The 18,511-nt window shown below is 43.2% G+C and overlaps 1 protein-coding gene across 2 annotated transcripts in view; it reads right to left on the bottom strand.

Annotated features, from left to right (window-relative positions):
* Window positions 1–567: 567 nt before the first annotated feature.
* Window positions 568–18,511, bottom strand: part of CYGB (cytoglobin) — a 54,261-nt gene continuing 36,317 nt past the window's right edge. For both annotated transcript variants that reach the window (XM_083597969.1, XM_083597970.1), the window contains exon 4: window positions 568–3,212. In XM_083597969.1, coding sequence (XP_083454095.1) covers window positions 3,161–3,212 — 52 coding nt within the window. In that variant the 3' untranslated portion in view covers window positions 568–3,160. The remainder of the gene's footprint in view (window positions 3,213–18,511) is intronic.

Here is an 18,511-nt window from a genome sequence, read left to right as displayed (position 1 = left end):
AATTCATGGAAGCCCTAAGTTGGTGTATTTTTCTTAAGCAGCGATGGAGAATCTGTATTTGTCCAGAAGATGTTGGACTTAACTCCAATCAGTCCCAGCCAGCAATGGCCAATGGCCAGAACTGCAGTCCAGAAATGTTTGGAGGACCACAGTTTCTCCATCTCCACTCTTAAGGATCAGAGCATTTGAAAATAATCATGTGCAAGCCTTGGTGTAGCATTAACAGTCACAATGAGTTAGCTGCTCACCCTTGGGTTTGAAGAAGAAGAGTATGGATTTGATATCCCGCTTTATCACTACCCTAAGGAGTCTCAAAGCAGCTAACAATCTCCTTTCCCTTCCTCCCCCACAACAAACACTCTGTGAGGTGAGTGAGGCTGAGAGACTTCAGAGAAGTGTGACTAGCCCAAAGTCACCCAGCAGCTGCATGTGGAGGAGCGGAGACGCGAACCCGGTTCACCAGATTACGAGTCCACCGCTCTCAACCACCACACCACTTGGGTTACCTTACCTTACCTTACTATATGATGTTGCACTATATAGGCAGACTCAACAAACACAGAATGGTGACACTTATAACAAGGAACACATGTATAAAGATTAAATAAAACCACAAGACAGCATATTGGCAGCATACATTGTCATACAAATAATGCAGAGGAAAATTACAACAGGGATCCATCGGTATGTCGGAGAGTAAACAAGAGGATCTAGTACGATAAGGAGGAAAACGTTCACAAATCACTTTTCATAGCACCAAAAGCCTATTTTATAAAATACACGGTTAAATCATAGGTATTAATATTTATTTTTTTATACAGTGCCATTTGGGGGGTGGGGGGTGAATGGCAGTTTTAACAGACAATTCAAATGATAAAACAGCTTCCTGCCCCCCCGAGGGACCCTACTGTTTAGAACAGGCTTGGAAGGGATGGAGTTGACTGGGCGAGAGTCAGCAAAGAGCTACATCCAATTGTTCCCTTACCTTCTGCTTACATAAACGAATACCTAGGCTGCCCTTCTGCTGCTCTTAATTTTCTACCTCCAGTTTACAACAGACAAGATGATGTCCATACATAAGAGTTCTTTTGCTTTTTGCTTTTCATCCTTGCTTGGCTGTTTCTTTCTCACGTGTAATAAAATCTCTCTCGTCAAAAGTACATAGATAGATATGGATATATTAGACAGAGAGACAATCACTTTCTGTTTATGGAAAATATAACAGTCAGGCTTTTTCTCATTGCCATTAAAAAGAGAGAGAGAGAGACAGAGAAGCCAAGAGATGTTATGGGGGTTGGAAAATTACATTCTGAAGTATATTGCTTAAAAGGCTAACCAGTTACTGTGTATGTCTCTCTTCCAAAAATACTATCTTTTTCTGCTTTGAAAATTAACTTTAAAGTACATTTAGATTGTGGCATAGGATCATACTTTAATTCTGGATCAGCTTCCAATCTCAACTGCAAAGGTCATAGCTTTTGAATAAGGCTATTTTTAAGGAAGTGGCCTGCTAATGCACTTTTGTCCTTATCTGATCATGTTGTTGTTGTTGCTTAATATGTAAATATTAATAAAGTGGCTTGCTGGTAGGATTGCCAGCTTTTTTTCTTTCTTCTTTTAACAACACCTGGTCTTGTGTCTTTAAAGAACAGACTGATTGGCAAACATGATCAGGGGACAATGTTCATCTCCATGCCATGAAGAAACATGTCACCTGCTGATTTTTGCAGATCGACTTTCTACTGAAGGCACAGGAGCAATCAAGCCAGGTGCTATCTCCCCCCCCCCCCGGGTCAGATGTCAACCTTGATGGAATTCAGACATTGCACCATTCAAAATCTGATCAGCATGAATTAAAAGGAAAAGAATGAAATGTTGATTGTGGCACCGAGCCAATCCTGGTGCTAACTCTGAAGCAGTTATCCTATGCACAAAGTTCATGAATAAATCCCATTCACTTCCATGGGAATTATTCAGCTATAACTGTCCATAGGGTCAAGGCCTTAATATGTGACTATGATTGTAATTCTATGCATATTTGATCCATACATGTGATAGAACTCAGAGGGCCTAGAGTCTGAGCTTAGAAGTATAGAATTGGCCAAAAATAATGATATATATTCTCTCTCTCTCTCTCTCTCTCTCTCTCTCTCTCTCTCTCTCTCTCACACACACACACACACACACACACACACCATGAGAGAATGTCTTAGGCCTCGTGAGATGTCTAGAAATGCATGTATCAACATATTCTTTTAATATATCTCATTTGGTTTTTGGTTACACTCGCTTTACATATTCAAGCTTTGGCTAAATCTCGTCGGAAAGACTCTCCTGTAATCTCATGACTCCTGGAGTTGGATCTGTGAGGGGGAGGAAACACTAGATAATACAAGACTCACGACAAAACAGTGAGCGTTGGAAACACTGTTGATATAATTCCAGAGAAACTCCAGCCTAGAGGAGTTAACAGCAGAGATAAGCAGGAATGATAGACAAGACTAGAATTTGACCCATAGTTAAGATTTTGCAGAATCTAGGCTATGTAATGCTGTGATCAAATGCATCTCCTAAGGACGTGGCTCTGAATGGATCATGCGGATACAATTCTGGACCTAGGTCCTGCAAGCACTTATGCACACGTCATCTAGTGTTCTGAACAAAACAAGGACACGGTTACTCATGAGTGGTGCGTGAGCACAAAAGTGCTTGCAAATGCTAGAGCTTTAAATTCTCACCTTAAGTACAAAAGATGGAAACAGACAGATTCAGTGCCATTTGATGGAATGTCCTCTGCAAGGCAGACAACAATTGTAAATCTCCAGAGCTATAAACATGTATGAGCTTTTAACAGTCTTGATCTATTTTATATTTATTTTTTCCCCCTGGGGAAATTAAAGATATTCCCTCCCCACCCCCGTCACAGTGTACATGATTTAAATTTGCCTGTCTATACTTCGGGGAGAGTGCTTGTGCACAACCGGCCTTCTATAGCTTTGCTGGCCTTTGCTATAGAAATCATAAAGCACTTCCACTCACTAATATGTACACGGGATGTAATTAAAGGAGACAGATGTAGTTCTCTTGGGTGCTATCATGTTCCGGTGCCAGTTTTTTCCTCATGGAGACAGAGCATTTCAGGTCTGCGAGAGGGGCTCTGTCACTTTGCTGATGCTCCTGCCGCCGCCGTCACCGCCGTCACCTGGGGGCTCCTGAGGGAAAAAGCAACAGAGATAACCCGCTAGTGTGATTCAATTTTTTAGGTTTCCTCTTGATCAGGGAAGGTGATGGGATGCAATGTCCCTTCAAGCTAAGGTGCGTAAAATACAGTTGGTACCTCAGGTTACAGACGCTTCAGGTTACAGACACTTCAGGTTACATACTCCGCTAACCCAGAAATAGTACCTTGGGTACTTCAGGATGAGAACAGAAATTGCGCGACGACGGCAGCGGGAGGCCCCATTAGCTAAAGTGGTACCGCAGGTTAAGAACAGTTTCAGGTTAAGAACGGACCTCCAGAATGAATTAAATTCTTAACCCAAGGTACCACTGTAATTTCAACACCTCAACATTCCATTAACACTTATAAATAAATGTTAATACCAAATCTCTCTCTGTCTGTGTATCTATATCCACACTCAATGCCAATAATCAATATAGGGCTGACAATATACTCTTACCATACGAAGAATCTATTATTGTCATTATTATCCATGTTATATCTATTTTTCATAAATTCAATCAATGGTGGCCATTAACTTCTAACATTTCCCCTCTCTTTTTCTTCCCTCACATAGTTGAACCAACTGTGAGTTGATGCATTTCTGCCACTTTCTAAACTTGAACTAGCCAGTAGTTTTGTTCTTTCAGTTTTGGGCTGCTAACATATGGACAGGTTTTCAGTTCCATACCAATTCCTTGTTTAATTTGGCCATGTAAATAAACCCCAGGAAATTATTAAAGGGTCCCAAGTTATTACACAACGTCATTAGACATTAACATATATTAGGGCTGCCATACGTCTGGAATTTCCTGGACATAGCCGGGATTTGTCCGTCAAAAACAGTGTCCAGGTGTAATTTTCAAAAGTTGAAGTGTTGGTTTTTGGGTGAATTGTTGCAAACTTTGGCAAAAACGCTTAACAACTTTTGTGTCCCTATTTTCACTTTTGGAAATATGGCAACCCTATCATATATCACAGTGTGATTAATCCAGTCACTTCTTCCCAGCGTTCCATTATTATCTAATGTCTTTTTTTCCTCAAGGAGAAGGAGGGGTGAGGATGGCCTGTGAATTAAGATCTGCTTTAGAGATAATCTTTTGGGTAGCCCTGCCAGCTAAGGCTGACCATGGTCCACGACTGAGGAGGACACCTCAGTTGTGGCACTACACTTGTGGCAAAGGGTTGCCTGACAGGAAAACCTATTGTTTCATTCATTCCCACCCCCACCCTCACCCCTGGCCTGGCTTTTAAACTTAAATATAATTTAAAGTTACATTTCTTTTCATTGGGTGGTTTTTAATGCTGCCTTAATTAAGTTAATATTATGTTTTTCATGGCTTTCACATAAGAATGTAAGAAAAGCCCTGCTGGATTGGATCAAAGATCCACATAGTCTAGCAGTCTCTTCTGTGGTAAACTTTTCTTTTTTCTTAAATTGAAGACTGGTATAAAACACTCTTAAAGCAAACAACATACTCTCCAATATTTCTCTGATGAAAATAGGAATAATAATAATAATAATAATAATAATAATAATAATAATAATATCCCACCCATCTGACTGGGTTGCCCCAGCCTTCAGATGTCTTCTAAAGGTTGTATAGTTACTTCTGTAAATCCGGGATTGTCCCTGGAAAATAGGGACATTTAAGAGGGTCTGAAACAAGGGTCTGCTACTGTTTTTGAAGAGAAATTCCCAAACTGCGAACTCACAAACTGCGAACAGCACAGTCCTACACACGTCTACTCAGAAGAAAGACCCAATATATCGGTGGTATTTTTTTCTCCCAGATAAGTGGATAAAAGTTTGCAACTGTTTTCAGTGGCCTTCTCTAGATTTAGCACAATTTATGTCCTATTTTACTCCTTCATAGTGAAATGCAGAATGTTACAAGTTCAGCTGGCCAATTTGTAGCACGGGAAGGAATGGCTTTAATCAACACATCATATATCTACAAATCATGAGGGCAAGTTTATTATGAATTCAAGCAAGAATATTTCCTTTTGGAAGGGAACTGGTGTGTGTGTGTGTGTGTGTGTGTGTGTGTGTGTGTGGTGAGGAGGATGATTAAGGAACTCGCTGAGTCAATTAAAACTACAGGTTGATTGTTTTATTATATTTGGAGACTCTGGGATCCCTTGGGGGCTGTTGGCAAGAGATTTGCACAAGGGGAGAAATGGAATTTTCCATGCTCCATCTCTCTGTGAAATGAGAAGATTGATGCTGTGTAATTTCTGGTCATTAACCCGCTTTCTCTGTTCAGGAGGACAGAACAGGAAGTGCGTAGCTACCCAAGCGCCACACACAAAAACCCCCATCTTTTTAGTGACTCTTTAAAAAACACACCAAAAAACGTTTCTAGAAATTATGCTGAAAGCTGTCCCTGGATATTTGCCCCCCATATTTCAAATATATGCTTGCTTCCTGGTCTATACCCTTTGATTACCTCCCCCCCCTCTATTTAATCCATTTGCTGCCAAACATTGGGGAATTAATCTTAGTCCAAGCTGACAGTTTATATTAAGTGCTTCTCAAGATACACAATATTGCTCTGAGCAGACGAAAAAGAGACAGACGAGGCCAGTTCACATTCCTGCCCTGGTATCACTGCAGAAAACCTTTCTTTCTTTCTTTCTTTCTTTCTTTCTTTCTTTCTTTCTTTCTTTCTTCCCTTTAAGAGGATGTCTAGAGGAAAAACCCCATTGACGTAAGCTATTGGAGCTCTGCTTTAATTGAGGAAGCCCAACCTATTTATGCTGGCTATGGGTCTGGTTTTTTACACCCCACTTTTTTCTCTAAGGAGCTTACACTGGCATACATGGTTCTCTCCATCCTCATTCAATCCCCACAACAACCCTGTGAGGTAGGTAAGACTGAGAGGGTGCGCTTGGCCCCAGGTCACCCAGTGAGCTTCATGGCCGAGTGGAGATTCGAACCCTGATCCCTCAGGCTCTGGTCTGGCATGCCAACCACAATCCACATTGGCTCTCTATGGTTTTTGAAACTGCAGGTCCAACTCACGGTGTATTTATCATATGACTGAAATGCAGTGAGTGCAGGATTTCCATGGATGCCAATCAATAATTGACTGTCGGATGATCATGCTCATCCACTCATCTTAAACTTATGTCCTGCATAAATTAGCAATGAAGAGGGTGAAACTACTACTACTACTACCTACTACTACTACTACTACTACTAATTTATTATTTACACCCAGCCACTCTGGGCGGCTTCCAACAAAATATTAAAATACAATAGTCAGGGCTGCCTTCAGAGGTCTTCTAAAAGTCTGGTAGTTGTTCTTCTCTTTGACATCTGGTGGGACAGCGTTCCACAGGGCGGGTGCCACTACCGAGAAGGCCCTTTGCCTGGTTCCCTGTAACTTGGCTTCTCACAGTGAGGGAACCGCAAGAAGGCAATTTGCAAGGTAAATCTAAATCTGCTGGGGGGGGGAAGCAGCTGAGGAGAGTTTCAGGGGGAAACAGGCTGGCTTTTCCTGAGAGAAAGGCTTCGCACATGCATTTGTGTGTAACATGTAAAAAGGTAAAGGTAAAGGATCCCTGACAGTTAAGCCCAGTCACGAATGACTCTGGGGTTGCGGCGCTCATCTCGCTTTACTGGCCGAGAGAGCCAACGTTTGTCCACAGACAGTTTTTCCGGGTCATGTGGTCAGCATGACTAAGCCGCTTCTGGCGAAACCAGAGCAGCGCACAGAAACACCATTTTCTTTCCCGCCGGAGCGGTACCTATTTATCTACTTGCATTTTGATGTGCTTTCGAACTGCTAGGTTAGCAGGAGCTGGGACCGAGCAACGGGAGCTCACCCCATCGAGCAGATTCAAACCGCCGACCTTCCGATTGGCAAGCCTAGTAGTTTGCCCTTAATTCCTCCCAACCATTCTTTTGTGTCCGCCACTGTACAGTTCTTGGCAAATGCTCTGCAATCCAAACAAAGAACGCAAATTGGTATATTTATGCAATGCCATTTGCATGCTTTGTTTAATTTGCAGAATTTAGGTTTGCAGGTCAAACAGAAACAGCTATTTTTAGTTTAGAATTCTAAGTACAAGCCTGAGGGTACTTGAATGTGACATTCTCTTACATGCCGCAATCGCTCTATTATACGCAACCCATCCTAACTTTCACTTTTTAGTTTTGTTCTTACTTGTATCTTCAGAGCAAAGCAAAATGGGTTCAGGACGACGCATAGCAGTAAGGTGACCCCCAAAACCTCCTATAACTGATGTGTCTATACTTGAGTTCTGGTGGAGTATTGATTTTAACATCATTAGCATACCCTAAGCATAAAATATAATAAAACATTTTTAACAGGGCTGCCTTCAAATTGTCTTATAAAGTTGGCATAGTCATCTCCTTGCTTGGCATAACTCCACCCTCCAACATTTCTCTGAGGGACGTGTTTTAGGGAAGCTTTTAATGTTTAATAGACTATTGTATTTTAAAATCTGATAAATAATAAACTTGGTTAGTGGAGTCTGTAACCTGAAGCGTATGTAACCTGAAGCATATGTAACCCGAGGTACCACTGTATCCCTATTTCCCAGGGACAGTCCCAGATTTACAGAAGCCGTCCAGGTTTCTGATTTGACCCCAGATTCTCCTGCTTTTCCTTAGAATATCCCTGTTTTCCTTGGATAATTGTTGAAGGGTAATAATAATAATAATAATAATAATAATAATAATAATTATTATTTATATCACACCCATCTGGCTGGGTTTCCCCAGCCACTCTGGGCTGCTTCCAACAGAATTTTAAAATACAATAGTCTATTAAACATTAAAAGCTTCCCTAAACACGTCCCTATTTTCATCAGAGAAATGTTGGAGGGTATGGAGTTATGCCCAAGCCAAGGAGATAAGTAACTATGCCAACTTTATAAGACATTTGAAGGCAGCCCTGTACAGGGAAGTTTTAAAAAATGTTTTATTATATTTTTATATATGTTGGAAGCCGCCCAGAGTGGCTGGGGCAACCTAGTCAGTTGGGAGTGGTATAAATAATAAAGCTGTTGTTGTTGTTGTTGTTGTTGAATAGGACGCCCCTATTTTCATCAGAGAAATGTTGGAGGGTATGCAATAGGTTAACTATTTATTCTTCCCTTTAATCGGGGTTCTCAGCTTATGTTGTACTTGACTGAGGAAAGATGATTAAAAACACAACTATCTTTGGGCCCCACCAGATTTCTTTTTCATTCATGGTGATTTGCATATGATTTGCCCATGATGGCACAGGGACACGTTTATATGCCATCCCATAACTCAAGCCATCTCTTGGGGATGCCCTAGCTTAGGACCTCCTGCATAAAGCTATCCATTGGATAAGATGGTCTACAAATCCCCCTAATCCCAATAAACTGTAAATGCAAACTGGGTTTGTTTTATTAAACGAAGTGGTGGTAAATCAATCAATCAATCAATCAATCTAAAAGTGCTGTAGGAGTTATGAATATCAGGCACCGGTCCAAATTCCAAAATGCCGTGCCTAATAATTAGATAATTTTGTGAACCATATGTGGTTCCAACCGAGATTGACGACTTGGATGACCATACTTGCTCTTGTCTCATGACAGGTTAGCGCAGCAAAAGGGGGAAAAAATAGAGAGTGCCTGCATATATATCGGCTTCTATGGTTTGGTTTGGTTTTTAAAGCAAAGAGCCCATCAGAAATGGCAGGCTACCCTTGGACAGTAAATCAATAACAGTCCTGCAAACCAACATGACTACATAAAAGTGCTTTGGAGGGAGTGGGTGGAATGGAATGAACTACAACCTACGCAAAAAATGAAACAGAAGAGCTCAGTAAGGAATACATCACCCTGATCTTTTATTCCAGGGGTGCCCAAACTTTTTTCAAAGGGAGCCAGATTTGATGAAGTGAACGTGCGTGAGGGGGGCCAATCAAAGTTGTTGAGCTTTTTTTTAGGATGTACCGTATACTGCCACAAGGGCTGGATCAGATCGACTGGCGGCCGAATCAGGCCCCCAAGACGGACTTTGGACATGCCTTTTTTATTCCCTGTCACTTAAGAAGGCCCACTTTACGCGCTCTCTATTTATTGATCACTAATGCCAACCTAGCAGTTTGAAAGCACGTCAAAGTGCAAGTAGATAAATAGGTACCGCTCCGGCGGGAAGGTAAACTGCTCTGCTTGCGTGCGCTGCTCTGGTTCGCCAGAAGCTGCTTAGTCACATGACCCGGAAGCTGTACGCCGGCTCCCTCAGCCAGTAAAGCGAGATGAGCGCCGCAACCCCAGAGTCGGTCACGATTGGACCTAATGGTTAGGGGTTCCTTTACCTTTATGTTTAATCAGTCATCAGCTTAGCTTTCGGATGATTGGCTTTGCCAATCCAGAGCATGGATGCACATTCCTTGTCTGTGAATCCTCTTCAGCCCACTCTCTGTGGTTAGCAGCTCTGGGGGATGCGCACTAGTACATGCAGCATTGCTAGCCAATAGGCAGGATGTCATGTGTGGGCAGAATATGCCTGGGATGCAGAATTTTGTGGCGGAGATGATAACCGTGTGAAAACATGTGATGCGAATTGACCTGATCCTAGCTGGATTCAAACCAGTGCTTTATATGAGAACAATTTTCAAATTGCTAATACAGGCTCCCTGGGGCCTTCTTGTTCCCATCCATACAAAAGTCCTGCTGGCCACAGCCATTCGGGAGAGCTTTTGATGTTAATCTGCTTCCTCTTTGTGTTGAAACTATACACAGGATGTGGTGAGGACCCCAAGGATTGTGTCTGCATATTAAGCACATTCATGTATGGAAACGCTCCCCCCCCCCTTCAGCCTTACAGGGATAAGTGAGAAATCAGGTTTAACTGGATAGTTACTAATGCTGCACAGCTTTTTAAGCTTCCCTGATGGTTCCTTCAAGATGTTGTTGTTGACTCACTCACTTGTTTTGGCTGTACAATCTGTTATTGCATTTGCAGAAGACAAGATCGGGGACACATGGGGAAGGAGAACAAAACAAGCGATCACTTTTGAATTCCTTTGAGCCACTAATTCTCCGCTCCTTGCAAAAAAATTTTTTAAAAATTACGGAGGGAATTCTGCTGCTGAAGGAATGGAACAGGAGCTCAGATCCTATCTGGGTAAGATAGGAATGACTGGAGTGCTTTGGGGATGTGGCAGAGAACTCTTGACCAAAAGCTATCTTCATCCTAGAGACTAACACTTAAGGCAGGCATAGGCAAACTCGGCCCTCCAGATGTTTTGGGACTACAACTCCCATCATCCCTGACCACTGGTCCTGCTAGCTAGGGATGATGGGAGCTGTAGTCCCAAAACATCTGGAGGGCAGAGGTTGCCTATGTCTGCCTTAAGGTTATAGAGTCACTGACTTGAGAAATCGTGTCCTCCAAATCATGGAGAGCCACGTGTTGCGGTGAGATCACCAAACTGCCTTCTTGCTGCTGGGGCGGGCCCGTTTGGATGACCTCCTTGCCTCATTGGTCGCCCCTTTGTTACTGGGGCAGATTTCTGTCGGTTGGGGTTTGATTGGCACATAAGGGTCTATTTAAGGGGCTACACGTGGTGAAGTACTTCCTCTTTCGCATCGTGTAGCGGATCTCCCACCCTCCCTCCCTATAATTTTAGGTTGTGTTTTTGGCCTTGCTATGCCTGTCTAGGGGTCGTCTGTTTTGGGAGCAGGGGCCTGGTAGGAATTTTGCCACTTGGTTGATTGGCTGGTGCCATTTGGTTTTTGCCTACCGTGTAGCAAATCGTCACAACTTTGTAAGGTTGGCAGTTAGGCATTGGTTCATTCTTTGGTGGAGGGGATTATGGATTGGCTGTGTCTGCCCCTCAATTTTGTTGCTGCTGCTAGGGAATTCCGTTAAAGGAATCCAGGGGCTCGGTTTGCTCTGTCTGATCCCCTCTCATGGATAGGGCCATGCCAGAGTTCCTGGGAACATCTGGGGTGAGCTAAGAGGCGGAAATCCACCTCTGTGCTCCCCCAGTATGTTTTCCCTCTGGAGGTTCCAGTTGTCAGTCCTGTTCCTGCTGGTGCAGGTTCAGGTAGTCCGAACCAATGCCTAAGCAACCACTCACATGCTGTAATCAATAAAGTTGTGGCCAAATTAATGCCAAAAATCCTAAACAAATATTCTGTTTCCTGTGTGATTTATTTTGGAGGGGGTTTGGGGGTTTTCACACGCAAAAGGGTCAAAATGGCCATACACCTCATGCTGCCATCAAGTTCATCCATAATAATCCTAAGAACACAGGAGGTTCTGCTGGACCAGACCAAAGGCTCATCTACTTCAGAGTTCTGACCCCATGACTGTTATCATATTGCTTCCTATACTGGAAGTATTTATTTCTGATATATATATATATATATTTAATCATATACTGCTTGATTGTACAACAGCAACAACCTCAAAGCAGTACACAGCCATCATGACTAGTTGCCATTGATAGTATTCTCCTCCATGAATTTCTCTAAATTCCTTTTTAAGGCCACCCAAGCTGGTGGACAGGACGTGGGTGGTGCTGTGGGTTAAACCACAGAGCCTAGGACTTGCCAATCAGAAGGTCGGCAGTTAAAAAGAATTTGCCCGCTAAGAGTAAGAGTAGGAGGCAATGCCCTCACCCTGATCTGGCTTTGTGGCATCATCATGTAGCTTGATCTGGTTAGCTACATGCCACTTCTGGCTAGAGGGACGTGGGTGGCGCTGTGAGTTAAATCACAGAGTCTAGGACTTGCCAATCAGAAGGTCAGCAGTTCGAATCCCCGCGATGGGGTGAGCTCCCGTTGCTCGGTCCCTGCTCCCGCCAACCTAGCAGTTCGAAAGTACGTCAAAATGCAAGTAGATAAATAGGTATCGCTCCAGTGGGAAGGTAAACGGCGTTTCTGTGCGCTGCTCTGGTTCGCCAGAAGTGGCTTAGTCATGCTGGCCACATGACCCGGAAGCTGTATGCCGGCTCCCTCGGCCAATAAAGCGAGATGAGTGCCGCAACCCCAGAGTCGGCCACGACTAGACCTAATGGTCAGAGGTCCCTTTATCCTTTACCTTTAAGCTGGTGGACATCACAGCCTCCTGCAGGAACGTTTTCCATAGTTTAACTGTGTGCTGGGGAAAGAAGTATTGTCTGTCTCAAATCTTCCAACATTCAGCTTTGTTTGATGGCCTGATTCAAGTATGATGAGAGATTGGGGGCGGATTTCTCTCTTTTATCAATATCTAGCTTTCCCTTCCCAAATTATAAAGGCCCAAATGTTGTTAACACTTCCTCATGGGGGAAAGAGATTCAACACGTGTTTGTGACAAGATGGAACAAGATGGAAAACAGGATCTTTACAGCAACCTTTTGAGAAGCAGGAAAGAGCCTCATTCCTCTGAAAGGGGAAACAGGATGGTGACAAAACTCCTAGTGCATATTTGCACTTGGCTCCCTTTCTGAACACTCCCAAGACCTGTCTACAAATGGGTAAAGCCTGGGGTGTGAGTGAGCCGCACTAGGGCTGATTCTCACTCCTTGCATACGCTATTCCTCTGATCTTTGTTCCACAGGGATTTCTCTGGTACTAACGTGGAATTTTGAGACATACATTGCTTGCATGCCCATCTGTTACTGCCTACAAAATCCATCTCTGACATTCTGAGGCCTCTTTTTCATGTCTTCCCAGTGCCCTTCTGCAAGGGACAAGGCGCAAGGAAAGGTGAATCGGGTTCCTTTTTCTCTTTTCTGTCTTTTCTTTTCTTTTTCAGCTGAGGTGCTGATGAATAACATGTGAAAACAGATGGCGGTTGCCATGACTTGTCTAGTGGAGCTGGGAGGGGCAGAGGCTAATTTTGAAACCACAAAATTAGATTACTGCTTGATGCAAGGAGTTCTACGAGCATCAGAGGAGTCGTCCTTGTTAGGTGAGGACTGAACCCCAAGACCATAACCCCAGAGGGGCTACAGTATAATCTGACTCCTTTCCCTGGATCTCCAGCTAAGTCTACAGCCTTTTGTTTTTCAGAAATATAATCTAATATCAGTATTTCCCACTTTGCCCAATACACAGAAAGATATTGGGATGATTGGCACATTCTCGTTTTTCTAATTTTTTTTAATGGATTTTCTTGGATTTTTTCATGGGATTATTTAATACATTGCCATGACATTCACAGCCACACTTTTGATTATATCTGCTTTCTAGGCATGGATATGAGTATTATTATTATTATTATTATTATTATTATTATTATTATTAATAGTAGTAGTAGTAGTAGTAGTAGTAGTAGTAGTGATTTATTTATTTATACCCTGCCCTGTGGGTGGCTCCCAACAGAATATTAAAAACATGATAAAACATCAAACATTTAAAACTTCCCTAAAAAGGGCTTCTAAAAGTCTGATAGTTGTTTATTTCTTTGACATCTGATGGGAGTAGGCGCCACTACCGAGAAGGCCCTCTGCCTGGTTCCCTGTTATCTCACTTCTCGCAGGGAGGGAACCACCAGAAGGCCCTTGGTGCTGGACCTCAGTGTCTGGGCTGAATGATGGGGGTGGAGATGCTCCTTCAGATATACAGGACTGAGGCCGTTTAGGGCCTTAAAGGTCAGCATCAACACTTTGAATTGTGCTTGGAAACATACTGGGAGCCAATTTAGGCAGTTTAGGGCTTTATGTGGCCGGAGGGCTCTCTAAGCCAAGCAGAATCCTCTCAGGCTTTAGGAAGGAGGCACCAGGGGAACATTTAGGGGACTCGACTAGTCCCTCTAGTCCACTGACTGCAACCACTATGGGGAAGTGTACTTCACCAACCTAAATTAGCCAAAGCATGCTGTATGCTAGATTGGCAAAGTGTTAAGGAGTCACTGAACACGCTGTGGCACCCACATTCTGCTCTAGGCTTGCTTCAGCTGTTCCCTATCCAGGGCTGTCTTAAGCATATGCAGCACCGGGGTGTAAAGATCCATCCGGCACCCCCTGCGGTTGCCCAGTCCCAGGCACGCAGGAGGGCGGAGCCGGCCGGCCATCGCCTCAGCGTCTCGCTGGCTCAGTCGCCCCGGAACTCGTGGCGCAGAGCCACCTGCAGCAGAAGAGCCCGCCGCGGCGCTCTGACTGACAGACGGGCTCTTTCCCGGACTCAACTCTTGGGCCCTGGACTTTCGGCCTAGTGCCCCTGAGAGCCAGCCGCCCGGGTGCCCCGAACCCCTATAGCCTATGGGTAAGACGGCCCTGTCCCTATCTCCAACTCTTTTGATCTTAATGCATACTTCCAACAACATGGGATATGTTTTGTTATGCCTTTTTGTGTCCGTGTCCCAGTTCATGAAAACAAAAAGCAGTGTTAGAGTGCATGGAGGATGCTTCGTTTAGTATGCAGTTCATGTACAGAGGCTGTCATAGAGATCTGAGGGATTTCAGCAGAGCAAGAAAAGGTGTGTATATGTTTGCAGAGGCAGGGTCAATATCACTGGACTAGGTACCATGCCACTGCGCACAACACATCACCAAACAGTTACATTTCCATCATACTGCTCCTTCTTTGTATGAAATGGGCTTTAGCAGGTTCTACTATAATTAGGAATGAACCAAATATGTGTAATAAATAATAATGATGCCTTGCTGGGCAACTGGAGATGGACAGTGAACACAGGTAAAAATAATTTGCCCACTAAGAGTAAGGACAGGAAGAAATGCCCTCACCTTGAACTGGCTTTGTGGCATCATCATGTAGCTTGATCTGGTTAGCTACATGCCACTCCTGGCTAGAGGGACGTGGGTGGCGCTGTGAGTTAAATCACAGAGCCCAGGACTTGCCAATCAGAAGGCCGGTGGTTCGAATCCCCGCGACGGGGTGAGCTCCCATTGCTCTGCCCCTGTTCCTGCCAACCTAGCAGTTCGAAAGCACGTCAAAGTGCAAGTAGATAAATAGGTACTGCTCCGGCGGGAAGGTAAACGGCGTTTCCGTGTGCTGCTCTGGTTCACCAGAAGTGGCTTAGCCATGCTGGCCACATGACCCGGAAGCTGTACGCCGGCTCCCTCGGCCAGTAAAGCGAGATGAGCGCTGCAACCCCAGGGTCGGTCACGACTGGACCTAATGGTCAGGGGTCCCTTTACCTTTACTCCTGTCAGTGCAGGTAGCATTGGCTGCCAGGCATTTTGGGGGTGTGGGGGTGTTATGACATCATTACATGAACTCCATGAACCCTGACTGGCTGGGATTGTGTAAAAATGGCACTCAAGAAACCTTTGATCATGCAGCAAACACCCCTCAAACAAGAGCAAACAAATGAGGGGGAGGGGGGAAACACATTACTAATATTTTTTAATGCTGCCAACCTTTTCATTATTTGTTTAAATGCAGCTGCAATGTGCGAAAATATCCCAACCAAAGGAACAGGGTTTTGAAAACCCATGCAAAGCAATAAGGACAGCCTCTTTCAATGGATGCCAGACAGAGTCTGGAAATTAGCAATCCTGATGGCTGTCAACATTCACAGTTTGTGTATGCATATGCAGGGTTCTTAAAAAGATTGATTACCTATTTAACTACTTATTTCTAACAAAGTAAGATACTTCAGCATCTCAGTACAGGTGATGTTTTGAGGAAATGTCTCAGATAAGTAATTTGTCTCAGCAGGTAAGTAATTTTAGTTGCATTGTTGGAATTGAGTCACAGCACTGAACACCTGTTCAGAGGTGACAGTGCTGACTGAAAGCTGATTTGGAAGCCACCTTTTTCATTCACAAATTCATGATGAGTGATCAATATTCAGCTCTGAAGATCAAGAAGGGGAAAGCTATAATGGGGATCTGCTTATAATTTTCTGCAACACGGATTGTTAAGCACTTTTCACAATTAAAATGCTCTGTAATTAATAAATGCAGGCATCCCTCAAGTTCTCGGATAGCAGTTTCATGGGGTACCAGACTTTTTGGCATTTTAACTCTAAAATTAAAGTTGTATTTGTTTGTTTAAGTGTTTTGTTTACTTACTAGATCTATGTATCACTTTTTAAGCTTGGACAGTTTTCAAAAAGTGTACATTGTACAGTATCAATTATTAACATATCTGAAAAACATAAATAAAAGTAGATGTAAAAGCAAATCAAGCCACACAGGGAAAAAGGAAAAAAGTCGAACAAGTCATATCCTTAAAACTCCTAATCTCCGAAGGTCTGGTGAAAGAAAAACATAATAATAATAATAATACAGTGGTACATCAGGTTACATACACTTCAGGTTACAGACTCTGCTAACCCAGAAATAGTGCTTCAGGTTAAGAACTTTGCTTCAGGATGAGAAAAGAAATTGTGCTCTGGCGGCGCGGCAGTAGCAGGAGGCCCCATTAGCTAAAGTGGTGCTTCAAGTTAAGAACAGTTTCAGGTTAAGTACGGACCTCCAGAATGAATTAAGTACTTAACCCAAGGTACCACTGTAATAATAATAATACGCACAAGGACATGACAGAGTCCAGAGGCTTTTGCTGAAAAAGTATTGCACTTTGAAGAAGACAACCTAGTGAAATTGTTGTCAGCATATCTCAGTAAATGGATCAAAATCAGTATTTTAAGTTGGGCTCAGAAATAAAACAGTAACCAGGGCAGATGTTCTAGATTCAGGTAGGTAGCCATGTTGGTCCGACGCAGTCGAAATAAATAAATAAATAAATAAATAGTCCAGTAGCACCTTAGAGACCAACTAAGTTTGTTTTTGGTATAAGCTTTTGTGTGCATGCACACGAAAGCTTATACCAAGGGCAGATGTTGAATATGATTCTAGGACCTAGTGCCCATCAGTAGTCAACCAGCTTATCAGGGAACAACAGGTGACCTGTTAACCAATTTGTGAATCGTGAACTCCCTAGAATATGTTACAAAATCTGACAGAGTGGCTGAGGTTTTATAAGGGATGCATAGCAAGTCATTGGCAGACGAGTTGGGGCAGAAAGTGCTGCTGAGAGTTTTAAAACCCATGATGACATACCATTCTATAAGAGCTGCCGAATACTAAATCTTCTCTCATCTCATCTAATGCTGCCATATGTCAACCGTCAATTTCAAAGATTGAGATCAGATCTCTTTGGGCATCAAAGACACACAGGAAACATGTGGGGAATATATGGAAAATATTTGAGAATTCAAAAAGTTGGAATCCATCTGTCTCGAGAGACAATGGAGTCCGCCTCTGAGGGCGAAGCCAAACTGGTGGAGAATCACAGCCCCCGCTGCGACTGCAGAGATCGGAAACTCATAATTGCTGCCTCACATGTTATTTTTGCTGCATTAGCAGCACTGAAATGATCTCTCTGGGATGCAAGCCTGGGCAGTGTATATGGAGGTTCTGGGCTGCCCAGATGGCAAGACACGCCCTACCCCGGACTCACTAATGTGGTCCAAAGGAAAGCAGAGCAATACATTGGGCACCAGCTTGGCTGCCGGAATTGCTGGAAGGAGGAGGCATACGAGGCACCTTCCGACTGTCCACTCCAGATTTGTGTAGGATTTACTCATTAGCCTTTTCTTCTCCCCAAGATTTCCCGCAATTACAATTTCCAATTTAGCTAGGATTATGTTTGCAGGGTTCCTACCTTGATCAGGGCTGAACTGAATGAACGAAAATCCAACTTTGTTTTGCACAGTTAAAACACTAAAGAGCGTGTTCTCTAGCCTCCCGAGTGCTGTAATTTGCTTGAGTAATCACAGCCTATGGGTTCTTGGACAATCCAATTAGTTCAAGTCAAAGTGTGTTAGATTCACGCCACGAGAACTATGCAAGGCATTAAGCAGAGTAAACATGGCATGATGCAATCTGTGACTTATCTACCGAGCACAGAGTGAAACAGAAGAGATAAATGGAATCTGGTTTCCAAGAATTTTCATTTTGAAATGTCTGTTGCTTATGATATGAGAAAGAGTGAGAGAAAAGGCTTAGGATCCAGATATTAGACCTGTATGAAACATGGAGCAGCTGTCTCTCTCTGTGTGTGCTAAGGGAGTACCACAACTTGAGCCAAGGTCGTTTCTGCTCTTCCCCCCTACTTTTAATTCCATTGGGGTTTTTTAAAAATGCATTCCAATTTTTCAGTTTGACTTTTGTGTTTTCTTGATAAATCTGTGAATAAGTCATAAGTCTTTCAGACAGCTTTGGAAAGGGAGGAGAACAGAAAAGAGGACAGCCCTTAATTTTCACCATATATATATATATAAACCCCAATTTTAATTTTGATAATGTAATATTTACAAACATGTTTTTGTACATGCATATGTTTTATCTTAGTGGTATCCTAGTGGCATGTGTTTTG

This window comes from Podarcis filfolensis (genome assembly GCF_964270895.1).
Source record: "Podarcis filfolensis genome assembly, chromosome: 2".
NCBI classification, from domain to species: Eukaryota; Metazoa; Chordata; class Lepidosauria; order Squamata; family Lacertidae; genus Podarcis; species Podarcis filfolensis.
Note: the sequence above shows the minus strand (reverse complement) of the source record. Positions and strands in the feature narration are given on the sequence as shown.